Source organism: Perissodus microlepis, chromosome 6 (assembly GCF_051167445.1).
Source record: "Perissodus microlepis isolate ML-2025 ecotype Zambia chromosome 6, ASM5116744v1, whole genome shotgun sequence".
NCBI lineage: Eukaryota > Metazoa > Chordata > Actinopteri > Cichliformes > Cichlidae > Perissodus > Perissodus microlepis.
The window spans coordinates 15,457,245-15,471,186 of NC_140466.1; the positions used below are offsets into that span (position 1 = coordinate 15,457,245).

At 40.8% G+C, this 13,942-nt stretch overlaps 1 protein-coding gene across 2 annotated transcripts in view; it reads right to left on the minus strand.

The window, feature by feature from the left end:
* rhbdl3 (rhomboid, veinlet-like 3 (Drosophila)) overlaps positions 1–12,884 on the minus strand; it is a 73,668-nt gene extending 60,784 nt beyond the window's left edge. The window contains exons 1-3 of one of the 2 annotated variants that reach the window (XM_084931002.1): positions 12,595–12,877; positions 11,854–12,397; positions 11,256–11,279 (exon numbers count right to left, since the gene is read on the minus strand). In XM_084931002.1, coding sequence (XP_084787128.1) covers positions 11,256–11,279; positions 11,854–11,994 — 165 coding nt within the window. In that variant the 5' untranslated portion in view covers positions 11,995–12,397; positions 12,595–12,877. Of the gene's footprint in view, positions 1–11,255; positions 11,280–11,853; positions 12,398–12,594 lie in introns of both variants that reach the window. The other variant, XM_084931003.1, reaches the window with a different exon arrangement.
* Between the last annotated feature and the right edge of the window lie 1,058 nt (positions 12,885–13,942).

The window sequence follows — 13,942 nt, forward strand, 5'->3', positions numbered from 1 at the left end:
ATGGATGGAAAATGCCCCTAAACTAAGAAAAAGGTTTTAGTAAATTTAGAGAAGTAAATCCAGAAAAATGCGATCTGAGCTCACCACCTAAAGTTTTACTGTGGGCGTAAAAAAAAAGCAGCAAAAAAGAAAAAAATGCCATTACCTTTGAATTATGCATTTTTCCTATTGTCTGCACAACAGTCTGTCATGACTGCAAACTCTCCGGAGAGACAAGGAGGTGTGGGAATAAACAAGGAGTCGCTGGAGAAGCACTTTGTTAGAACAGCGCTTCACGGACAGCTGAGCACATAGTGAGACAAAGTGATCTGAAAGCCAACAAACAATTTAGAGTTCAAACTCAGCAAATACAGCCAGCATTATGAATCCAGCACATGGGCCTAAACATCTGCGGTAGCAGTTGTCAGCTTTCGTTTGAGGTGGTTGTCAATGTGCCATCTGTCTTAGTGAGCACTAAACGCTTCTTCTACTGGGAGAAGAGAGGGGAATGAAAGAGTTGGCTCAGCTGAACACTCAGTCAGAAACATTCCTTAATGGGAAGTGCTTGACTGAAGAGGCAGAAATCAGAGCACTGAAACACACAGACAGGTATACACAGCAAACACAGGGTTATTGTACCTGTGTCAACACCACACCTGCAAGGCTTCATTGTGGACCTACATGGCCTATGGCATAGGAATGTGTCCTAAAATTGTGGTTTTCTTGATATCTCACTGGGGAGAACATTCACACAACATCTATAAACTGAGAAAAAGGGAGTCATTTTGTATTTCATGTGCCACAAGTTTCAAGAACTGCTAAGCTTACAAGTGTGCCACACATGTAAACACACACGCACACAGCTGCTAGTTGCTGTAATGTGTAATGGGTCATGACCAGATCTGTCAACAGCTCTGCAACTGCAACCTGTGGGAAGACCTGTTGATACAATGAGGAATGAATGGACCTGCAATGTGTCTTTGATCCCCTGGAGGATCAGAGTGATGACCTGCAACAAGGAAACCGGACTCTGTTAAACAGTGATCCTGCACTGGTACGTTGAAATAGACGAAGAAAGTAAACTAGCTGTCATCTGTGGAAGAATGAGCAAGATTTTTACAGCTTTTAATTTCTTCATATGACTACTTCTGTAACTCATATTGTATATCATCAATACCTACAAAGAAAAAGTGAATATTGAGTGTTCAAATGTATCCTCTTATCTAAATGAGTTTTTGCCGTCTTACATTTGTGACTTTGGAACATCTCTACATCTGATTGGTTTGGACAAAATGGTTCACACTTAGTGTCTTGAACGATACAAATGTAAGCGCATATATAAAGTAAATAAGAGAATAAGTATATTTTATTACATTTGTTTCTCCGTGCATGATCAACTTTAAACGACAACAGGTGAAACAACTGTAGGCAACGCAAAGTGGATGATCCTGAGTTAAGCCCGTCCACTTGATGAGTGGGATTCACTCATCAAGCATCACTTTGTCGCTGATGGTTGATCACTAGTGGACATTCCTGTAGGTAACCCTCTCATTTATTTACTACCTTGTCATATGTCAATGAGTGCTATCCTGCGCTCTCAATCATTTGCCTCATTGAGAAAAGTTTAAATTGGACCCGCCCACTTTGCAGTTATTTCGCCCATCCTCTCTTGAAGTCATTGAATGTAACTGAGTTCCTGTGTGGACAGGGCTTTAAACTTTTCTCAACTTTAAAGTGAGATATAGAAAATAACTACCAATAATCGTAAAGGACTGTACACCTACAGCAGCCTCATGGCTACAGGTAACCCATCCCACGAAGCTCCTGGTGCACAGTCTTTATGCTGATGTTAATGAAAGAGGATATGTGGAATGCTGCAGTTACTGAGTCAGCAGAGCATTCATGACTCTTACATACTAAGCACCTCAACATACCTCACTCGGAAACTCTGTTCTTGACTTTATAAAATCGGCCAATTCTCAGCTGAGCTGAGATCTATTTCTTTCAGTGGAATTGTTCTTCTGAGCACTGGCATGTCTTGTTGATGATCTATTATGCGCGTTGATACTTGAGTTGTGCTTTCTGTTTAGTAAAAGTGAATAATGATTCATGAGTTAACCTGACTCGATGACTCCATCTTTTTTATATATGCTATGTTCCACACTGCATTAACCCTTTAAAGCCGGTTGGAATGGACACGCTCCATTTTGCGTAACTATTTTTAAATCCTGGTAGCTCTGTAACCACATAAGCTAGCGCAATACTTTTTTTTGCATATGAAACCGGAGGAGTTGTACTTACATCATATGCCATCAGCTTGTCCTAGGTCACAGTTTCCTTCCACATATAGCTTTGCAAAAACTGCATAAAAAGCACTTGCAGCAACAAAAACATAATATTCCAGAAACACGCTTTGCCGATCTGATCAGCTGTTCATAACACTTCCTACATCCATCAGCGCGAACTATCGCAAGTCCGCCATGACCTGCCCGAAACCGGAAGTGACGTCATTTTACGGAAATGTAGTTTTTTACCATCGGGGCCTTATGAGCCTATACTGGTGTTTTTAAAAGTTATGTTTGACTTTATGACTTTCTGAGTCGTTTCTGGGATGCTTAGGACTCATATTGCACTTCTGGAAATAGTTTATTTTGATGCATATGCTGTTTTTTTGCAAATTTGCGTTTTAATATTTATTTTCGTTTTTCCTGCAGTATGTGAAAATTGGTGTATTTCAAAAATAAAACTATGAAGACACTTAAAATAAATTTCCTGTGGTGGGAAACTAGTTTGTGCAACTTTTTTGTATTTACAGTTTTGAGGGATAAGCCTCTTAAATTTCTCTAACTAGAAATATATGTTAAAAAAAAACAAAAACGATTTTCAATTTTTTTGTAGTTTATTGCACTTTTTTGCAATTTATGTAATTACTATGCACTTAATGCATACATATTATTACAATTTGGGCTATAATGGTTTTATTGATGTATATCAACTTGAAATGCTCCCAAAAATGGCACTACTGCATGTAAAAATATAATATAAGCTCTGGCGGACTTGGTTCTATGGTAGGTCTTAAAGGGTTAATATCAGTTATAGTTGATCATGAAATATCTATGACAACTGGACCAAAAACACCTGAATTCAAAGATTAAGCGGTTCAACCCAATACTTTTGGCCATAAAGTGTAGAGCAACCTCGAGCCTAGAAGCAACCAGTTGTCAGCAACAAAGCGATGTACATTGAGCAAAGTGCTTCCTTTGCGATTGCCCCTTAAATCTGGTTTTCAAACCTAAAAAACAGAATTTTTGAAATCTCACACCTTTATTTATGGGTGAAAATAAGCTTTGGTTATTTTTTTCTCACTAAAACCTTTTGCAGCATGCCTGCTAATTGGCTGTCTTGAAAAAGATAGATCTATCTATTTTCTTCTATAATTTTCAAGGTTGTATTCCTGTTTGATAATTATAAAAAGCAAATCCTTTTGGCACTTTTGTTCAAAAAACTAATAAAAGATGACAGCAAAACATGCTTGTGTAAAGCAGGAGAGGACAAAACAAGTCTGGATACCTGAGACTAAACAAAGTAAGCAAATGTGTTTGTTTGATGTCCGAACATTGGCTGATAGGTAAATCTTGTTATTATGATTTATTATGATGAATAAATAAGGAGAAAAGGAGAATTTGGAGAATTCTTTTCATGCTGCAACATGAAAAGATTTTTTTTTCACGTATAAATCGTGTTTGCAGGTTAAGCTGGCTTTCGGGAGCACACTGGATGTGCTTTGCCCTATGCAAAGCCCAGTGGCTTAACAGGACCACAACAATCAAACAGTCATTTTGTGTAGCTTAAGCCAGAGCCTGCAGGCTGACTGCAGGCAGCCTACAAGCGTAACATTGAGCAATAAAGGATCCAGAGTTTATGTCATGCTGGCACATACAGCACAGAGCGGGACCAAGCTTTTCTCTTAAAATTAAACTCTTCTGTTTTAACCATCAGAGCTAACTAAACCATCCCAACATTGATAAGTGGTGTTGAGAAATGCCACCGCATTAAAGTTACCAACAAAAGCCATCATTCAGGAACAAACTAGAACCCAGTTTCAGCCAAAACTCTCACAATCTCACAGCTAGAGAGACTACAACGTGATCTTCCAGACAAAAAATAGCTTATTGTGAGCTGTGTCAGCAGTGACATAGACACGCACTCGGCTCACAATCACAATATATGTAGCCTTGCTGAAAACAATACCTCAGGCTCCTTTATCAGCCACTGATTTGATGTTTTTCGTCTGTAGCCCTTCAGTTTTTGGGCTGTTATTGTATCATTGATGAGCTAGTGCATGGTGATGTGTGGATCTGTGAACAGAGCTAATGGAAAGAGATTAAATAAAAGCACTGATGAGCAGACAGAGACTGAAGCCTTGTCACATCTGCAGTGTCATCCACTTAACTCTGATGGCAAATTGCATTTCAGAAGAACGAGACAAGAGACAGAGAGGTAATAAGTGAGATGAAAGAGAACGTAGAAAGCAGACCAGTCAGGGATGATTTGTGAAGAAGCCCCATCAGAATGTACGCACTGACATTGGTCCTAAAAGGCAATAGGCATACCCCGCCTTCTTCACTGCCCTCCCTTGACTTCTAGTAATGGATTTACATTCTCAGGACCAGTGTGTACAAAACTACTAGATGCACATGCATACAAACACACGGCATATGGAGGTTGCCAAATTACCGAGCCATTCAGCTATCAAAAGAGACACCTCGGATTTATGCCGCTGCTGGGTTTTGCACACTATAGCCAATTACAAATAAACCGGTATATCGTCTATCTCTCATTTACAGATCGACAGACAAGGCAGCTATTTTTACCTCTGCATAAAAGCAGAAACTGTTTTCACACTCTGCCAACTGGAACTGTGCCTTTCATTAAGGAAATCTATTTAGAGCTGAGCAGGGGAGCGGCAAAGGAGTGGGGGAAAGATGAGCACTGATTAAATCTTTCAATGAAAATGTTTGAGGCTCTCTCTGTTATTTCATCACCGCACAGGCCAGGCGCTTTGCAATAAAAATGAGGCGGAGTGTATTTTGCTTTCAGGATCCTGAATCGAGACAACACACTTCAAAAAGTGTTTGTCGTTGGCTTATCTCCAGGACTCAGCTGGTGTCAATCACATGTTTGCCGTTGGATGAGCAGGTCAGCAAACTGTGACCTCGCCATCTGTGTATGTGTCAGAGGCAATTAGGCTCATAAACACATCAGGATACTAAAAATAATGTGGATAAAAGAGAGAAACACTAATAAGTAAATTTATACACAGAAAGCAATTAGAAGCTAATTGATATCAAGGACATAAAAGGTACAAATACAGGGAAAAAACGCCTGTCCTGGAAATATTTTGGTCAAACATCTAACATCTGATCTAGTTTCAGATTTCTTGAAAATGGGGAGCGGCAAAGGTCCTTATGATTTATCCTTTACAGTCTGCGGGTGCCATTCTTTGAAATAATGCACGCCTTACCCTCTTCAAACACAATACCTAACTACCACTAGATTCACTCACTGCTGTTCATGATCTCATTGTCTAAACCTCCTTCTGTTTTTAGTGTAAGTAAAACTGATGGGGCGTGTCGAGACATCCTCTCCCTGCATGCACCGCTAATAGCAGCTGAGGCTTCCCAGTTGGCTTTCCATTAAGTGCCAGTCAACTGGGTGGTGGACCATTCGCTCATTTACTCAGACAACATGATATCCTTGTTTCCTATGGTGTGCATTGTTTCAGATTAAGTGGCAACAGAGTTGCTAAATATCACCTTTATGATTTTTGCTTGATAACTTCTTTATCTGCATACTAGAATTAGGTGACCCCGTGTTTGAATGTTACTTAACACTAATTATAAGATATGTGTCTGTGCATTGCACCCATACTATTTATGAATGCAGCTCACTAACCAAGTTTAATTCCACCCTCTCATCCAAATGTGGTAAGTTCTGGCATCCAAAAAAACGACAGCATTGGCGGCCAAAACATTAACGTTGAGCCAGAGCCCAAATCCAGTATATGATGCTAGGAGGCTACGCCCATCATTCACAAAGTTCGTGGTTTCCCCTCGATCAGTCATGCTTGACATCTTTTATAATATACGGGTCATGAGGAAGGAGGCACTAACCAGCAGTTTACAGGAAAATATACACTGATGTGCAAAAGTATTGAGCCAGTCTAATTTATTTGGATTTTGCTACCATGTAGTCAGACTTGCTTGTCATTTTTTATTGTTGCTGAGCAATAATTCTCCACAGTTTTTCTTTTGACATATCCACTTCTTTACTTATGTTCAAGTCCAATCCCTATACCTGGCCATTTTCACTGTTAAATCACTTTACACTGAGCTGTGAATCATTGAAACACAAAAAAGGAACCTAAATCAAGGGATGAACCTTTTTTTCTAGACTTAACAGACAACTTAGCAAAGAACCAATCTCTGTGTATTTAGGTATTTCGTTATTTGCAGCATGTCACTAAAACACAAAATGTGTTCCAATTATTTAGCTGAATCTATTTTTTTTTTAAATTCCAAAAATAACATCATCTGATACTTTTTCTTCACCAAAAACATGATTATTGAAGAGCTATTGATCAATATTTTTGTGTGCCACGTGTCACTAAATAATTTGAGGAAACTGGACATGTGGAGGTGAAAAAAAGACACTACAGAAGATGAGCAGTATCTTCAAGCCACATCCAAAAGAAAAACAGCAACAAAAAATAATAATAACAATCCAACAAAGACCTTGCTAGAGTTGGCCCTTCAGTTGATCCATCTATGGTTCACTGAAGCCTCATCAGAAATGGTCCCAAATGAAGGATGGCTGTCAAGAATCCATTCTTAAGGAAGTGAAACAGGGAGAAAAGGCTGAGGGATGCCAAATGACACACAAATTGGACTGAAAATCACTGGTAACAGGTCTTATGGAGTGATGAATCCAAATTTGACATTTTTGGTTCAAATAATCAGAGGTCAGGAGAGAAGCCCAACAGTGAGAGTCTACAGCCATCTGGAAAACACGGTGAAGGCTCGTTCATTTTAGACAGTGGTGTTGGGGATCTTTTGAAATTGATGGATTTATGAATTTGGATTTGACCAAATGCAACACCATCTGTAAAAAGTGTGATTGGCAATGGCTTCATCTTTCAGCACAATGATTCCAAACGAACTGCCAGTGCAGTAAAAACATACCTGGACAGAAAAGCACACAATGGAACAATATCAGTCATTGATTGGCCTCCCCGGAGCTGTGACCTCTCCGGGATCATCTTTACAGAAAATGTGAAAGAAAAAAGGCAGCCAACATCCAAAGAAGAGCTTTGAATCTCCTTCAGGAGGCCTGGAGAACTGTTCCTGAAAACTACTTCCAGTGTGTGTAAATAAGAAGAGTTCAGGCTGTGATGAAGAATAAAGGCAGTCATACCAAATACTGATTTCAAGCTCATTAGAACTGAACAAACTTTGTTTTTTCCTCACGTTTTGATAAATAACTGTATCTACTTCCCGTTTTCTGGAAGAATAAAAAGAAATTACATGTACTGTATACTGTATCTCCCCAGCTAGACAATCTTCCTAAAAGAACTATAAGACATTGATTTATGTGGCTCCAGTCAGTTGTTTTGTGATTTTCTTTGCCACCAACCATGAAGTTAAAAGGGAAACACTTTCACGGAAAGTATGCAGACATGTGAAAGTGTTTAATCACTAAGCTCCTGTGGGCGCATGCCTGGGGGATTTTCGAAGTGGCATTGGGAGCATGCTGTCAACACAAAGGCATCTGTGGACACACTTATGGATTGCACATAAACAAACACACACACCCAGAATCAAAGATGTGTTAGTATTCACTGACAATTTATGAGAATTGACAAACAATCCTGTTGTGCGTCTTCAGTCGAGAGTTATCTAAAGAAAAGTTTCTAAAGAAGAGAAAGACAATCTATGGTTTGTATATATCCTGCCTTTACAGGTGCTTCATCTCATTTGAGCTGAGCCACGTCGCAATCAGTACATCTGGGGACTTCTACTATCAGCAATCGCAAACGCAGATATAGTCCCAGCCCCGGTAAATAATAACTTTGAGTCTTAGCTGTGTGTACGTAGCTCTTCACAATCAAGATTGTAAGAAAATCACCATCTAGGTCAAGGCAGCTAAAGAAGAGAGACGCTTTTTAGACACTTTTTTTTACCAGCGGGATGAAAAAGAAATCTTTAGCGCTCCCAGTCACACATAAAAAGCCATCTGATGTGCCTTCCCTGGCTGCGCAAAACAAATGCGTTTCCTCCATTTTACCGTGTGACTTAAACATGCTTAATATGGTTTATCAAATAAATCCTAGACATAAACTGGATTGATTAAATCGACAGAAATCTTCAAAAAAAATAAAAAATAAACATCATTATCTGAGCTTTGGTGTGCAAATCAGTCATGGTAGAAAGAAGAATCTGTAAAGGGCCCTTTCTTTTTCTACTGATGACATGTGCCGTGTGTAATCACGCTACAATGACTGCAGCCTTTTCAGATTTGTGTGTCTAGAGGACAAACAGAGGCTGGGACACTTTGATTATGAGGGAGAGCGAGGGCAGTGCAGCTGCTGTCCGCGCTAACAGCATCTCCTCTGCTTCATTAGATATCGCCTGTGTCTGTGTTCAGTCTCAATGTTTGTTTCAGGCGATGGGAAACATGAATCAAAGCATTCTGAGGTTTGCTCTCTTGCTTCCTGTGTGCAGAGAAAGAAAGCACTTATGCAGCAACAAAATCCTCTCCAGGGACTAGAGAGAGGAGTGAGGGGGAAACAGAGCAACGCAGCACTTTGATTCCTGTCCCCAATGGTCTGAAATCCAGAAATGATAGCTGTATGTACAGAGTCACGTGGGAGCTGGTAAAATTGATAGGATGGCAAAGGGTTGGGTTTTTTTTTTACACAGCTCAAACTGCTTTAAAGAGTTGGGAGCAAAGCCAAAGAGTGAGGCTGAAAAGAATGAGAGAAAATGATCCTGTAGTTTCTTTGCTGTGCAAACATCACTGAGAGAGATGACAGGATAAAATGTGCGCTGTCGAGACCATACAGAGGTGTCAGGACTGATTAACAGAAAAGATGCATCATTGTCCTCAACTTTAGACGTTGTATTTTTAGCTGATTTGTAACATCAAGTTATTAGAAGGTGAGATTTTCATTCGTGAGACATTTTCAAGTTTACATACTGGGATATCTTTTAAAGAAACAAATGTATACAACCTGTCAGCCAAGAAAAAATGCTCTTTTTTTGTTTAGAATCGACAGATGTTCTCAGCTGTCCTCAAATACGATGATAATATGTTATAAACGTGAAGAAAGGACTTTGTTACCTGTACTTGATTGACCTCTTACCGGTCAGTCCACTAAGTCATGACTTTTCTTTGTTGTTTTGAAAACTTGTTTGGTGACCTGTTGCATGTCACACCCCTCTCTTCTCTTGTTCCACATCTCTGAACCAGACATATTTCTATTCATTCACATCTTATATTTGCTAAATAAAGTATCCAACACATGAAACTAGACTTCCACACATACAGATGAACTTTGAAATGTGTATCTTTACATTAGACTCATAAATCTTTGGATCTTGCTCTTTGTTTTTCAGTAGCTTTCATCTTTTGTTCCACATGCAGTAACACGGGCTGCCAGGGTGGATTAAAAGCCTTCTTTTCCTGGTCTTCAGTGGCCCATCATTTCTCTTGTCGCTTCACAGAAGCTGGGGGTCCCCGAGGTCAGCCCCTTGACAAATGGACCAACTCATTGTGTGAACCAAGAAGGAAAGGAGACTGAAAGAGTGAAAGGATATTTGTTGCTACCACGGTGAGTAGAGACCCTGCCATTTGCTTTTTTCTGACCGACGCCCACTTGAGGAAACTCCAAGCTGTGCAGCACACATAGAGACAGCGGCTTGAGAGGCCCACTGAATGCCTGTCCACAGAATATGCGGCATCACTTACACACACACCCACACACACACCATAATCCCACGGGACCTCTGTCTCCCCCTTAAAAGTGAGGCTGACACGAGCCTCAGTCTCAACCCTAAAAATCCCAGCTGACCACTGCACTCACGCGCACACACAGACACACACATAAATATGCACACAATTCCCCACATGAGAAAGTGGGGGGCCCTATGCCGAGCAGGTGACGCAGTAGTCGCACACACTGCAAGCTGTGTGGGCATAAGTGTGCGTGTGTTTGCGTGATAGAGGGGGGCTCGTTTGCCGTCTGTCAGTCCTGTCAGACCTGCTGCTTGCATGATCAGCCAGTCGCTGTTTCTCTTCTCCTGGGGTTTCTCGGTTGTGTGTGTCTGTGCATGTGTGTGTGCATGGTGGCATGTGTTTCTTACAAGACTGCTCTGACTCACAGATCAATCCATCCAGGTGTATCATCCTAATTGTATTATTGGGGCCGATATCAGTTAATGACACACCCACCACAGCCCCCACTTCTCCACGAGTTTGGTTTGACAGCGATTCGACCTGGTTACACCTTATGCCGTCATACCCAGCGGGCGAAGGATTTAAAGCTGCACTAGGCAAGATTTTGATCTGAAAATATATTTATCAACTCATCCTAATTCATAAACTGGGACTGGAGGGGAAAAAGACTCAGGATTCAAGTCAATTAACCCCATGAAACTCTGATGCTACTTTTTTGTGGAACTGATCAAAGTTTAGCAGTATTTTGAAACTATAAAAAGTATTAAGTAAGCACTTGTGATAGCTGAACAGAAAATATTTGCATCATATTTCTAATATCTAAATGGTTTTTTTTTGTTGTTTTTGTATGTCATTTCCTTTACCAGTTTTCAAAATCCCCCAGTGCAGGTTTAAATCACTTCTGTTAGTGATTAAGCCACTGTTACAGCACATTTACAATGATAAGGTCATGATCCATGGGCAATTCACACTAAAGCACACTAAATATGGAGTTTTTAATATTAAATATCATTGCCTCTGGTGCAATCCTGCAATCATGATCTTGCTAAATCTTTCCTATGTTTCATGACCTTTAAGCAAGACAATGCCGTTTTTAACAGATTAATATATCTGTGTTGCTTGGAGCGGATAATAAAGATTAAGACATAGGTCACCAACAGTTCACACACAGATGAGCACCTTCAGAGACAACACAGTTCCACGATGAGTGAAACATGCATATGAAAAGTCAAGCCTAAAGGATTAAAGGTTGTGATACATACCTTGTCAAACAGAGACTTCCATTGCTGAGACAAGTAAAAAGAGAAAAAGAGCGTGTGAAGCAATGAATAAGAGGAATAGATGGGAAGAAAAATAAACTCAGAAACAGGTACCAGACAGGAGGGAAGCACCTGTTTGATAATGATGAATCTCGGCCAAAAGGGCTTCCTTCACTATGCGCATTTGCCATAATTGCAGTCTTGCGATCACATGCAGCTATTATCTGATCATTACGGTCAATGAGCCGCAGCAAAAGTTAACAAGGTACCAAAAGTGTGCCTCGTTATGTGTAAAAGGTAGTATGCTGTGTGCGTGTGTCTTTGGAAAAGATGAAGCAAAGTGCTGGGTGCTTTTACTAACTCCGCTCTCAAAAGAATAAACCGTATTTTAAATTCCATCTCGTGTCTTTGTAAGACGCTTGTTTTTGTCAGTTGTGCCACAGAATTTAGGGACAAATGGCTTTCTGAAATTAATTTTAGAGGGACTGTGTTTAACTTCGCTCAAAGAAAAAGAAGCTGAAGGTCCTGATTCATAACTGTGAAAATGTCAAAAGGTTACAGGGGTCATGTGTTCACTTGACGCCACATTGTGTAGACCTACTTCTTCTGGAGCCACTGAGATGACTTCGGTACTTTCCAAAACCTCGATCTCCTCGCCTTCTGCGTTGGCCGCCACCGCCGGAGAGATGTTCACCGGCGCCTCCCGGGTTCCGCCTGTCATTCTCAGGCTGCTCTTCTCCATACACCCACGGAGAGCAGCGATGCGGTCCTTAGGAACGACTCCACATGCTGTAGTTTAAAATCCCATGCTCCCGACGCGATGAATTAAACGTGTGCGCACTCCGGTTATGCCCGACGCACTTTCACATAGACAGAGCAAGCAAAGCTTCATCCGCAAGGGAAAAGTTGACGTCTGACAGTTTAGTAAAAGCCAGTTAGGGGATAAAAAAAAGTATCCATACAGTGTCACACAATTTGTCAATACATCGTTAGTCAGCAGTGACAAAAGGTTTTCAGAGGTGGAGATGAGTCTTTCCGCGAAAAGAGGCGACGATCCAAGTTTGCGATGCTGGGGACGCACATTGGCAGAGCGAGTCTTCTCACTTCGAGAGGTGCGACGCAGCAGCAGCAGAACGCAGATCCAACTGAAAAAAAATTATTACATCATCAGTAGTGACAACAACATGAAACCCAGAAAAGGGATGACGACATCGACCTATGAAGTCTCGTATGGCTTCTCCGGGCAGAGGTAAAAGTCTACTTCAGAAGCGTGGGCACATGGCACACTGGGAGAGAAGTTCAGTTATGTGCCAGCTTCTTTTTTTGTGGTGCGTCACGTTACCTGGCACGCTGTTTTCTGCCGGTCGACGCAGAGCGGGAAAGGCCGTCTGGTTTCTCCACCGTGCGCCGTGCAAGAAACCTCACTAGGGGGCGGGGGGCACAAAACGACCGCCTCAGACGGGATGCTTGGATCAGCTCCAGGAGACGCCGCGACTCTGCTCCATCCGCATACGTCCGTCCAGGCACAGAGGGAGTGAAGAAGAGAGGGAAGGTGGGGGCGGAGAGATAAGGGAAGGGAGGGAGAAAGGGAGAGATTTGGCCGGCGGTGAGGAGGGATCACCAGCCACTGCCTCTCGGGGGTTTCAAGGAACTCCGGCTCCCTGAGCGAGCAGCTGGCTGTCGCTGGCTCGTGGGGTTTAGGTTGATTTGTGCACGATCGTAATGACTTGTGTTCTTCATCTTTACTGCTTAAGTGTGACCATATGGAATACAACATGCTCATTTTTTATTTTTTATTTATTTTTATTTTTATTTGTATTGTTTGTGGGAAAAGTCTTGTTTTAAAAGACTTTTGTAGCTGTCGAGCACAGCTGTACCCAAAAGACAAGCCCCATCCACCCAACAATTAGAACATGCACTTGTCCTAATCTCTTCCTCCCCGTAAAACATTAAGGAAGCAGATGGTTTATTTTGGGAAAACACGATAACATTACTAAGCAAAGAATACTTCTGGAGCAGGCAGGTGTTTGTTCTTAAGCAATTTGCTCCCAAAATATAAATATTAAGCATAAAATATTCATGCAACAATAAAGGTTTAACCACAGAATCTTCTGAGATAAAGGTAATTATCCGCGCCAAAAGCTGACAATTACTCTTAAAAATGATGGAGAATACCAGAGAGAATCACTGCATTGTAATCCACTATGCGTTTTGTTTTCCGTGCACACACTGGTGAAGAAATTCATAAAGTTAAGTTTATGACACTTAAAATTTCCTAAGGGAGGACCCTCGCTTAATGTCCCACCATATGCTCAAATAAAAACTACAAACATAGTATCTTGGTTCAACATTTCCCTGTTAACAATTGCAGCTAGAGTGAGCATTCCACATTTGGTCTGATCCATCTAATCTAAAACAGTCCATTCATTTAACTTTATTTTTATAGCACAAAATTACTGTAAAAGTCTACATTCACGATTTTATTTCAAGGTAAAGATTCCAAAAAAATCTCGAAGACAAACTCAACACAACAGTAAGCAAGCACTTGGCATACAGCTCTATTGTGCTATAAACACTAATTAATCATGCCCCAAAAAACAGCATAAAAAATCGCTTCAGTCTAAAAGCGGGAAGGAGGGAGTGTCCAAAGCTATAAATTCCGTTTTATTTAGAGGGATATAAAATAAAAT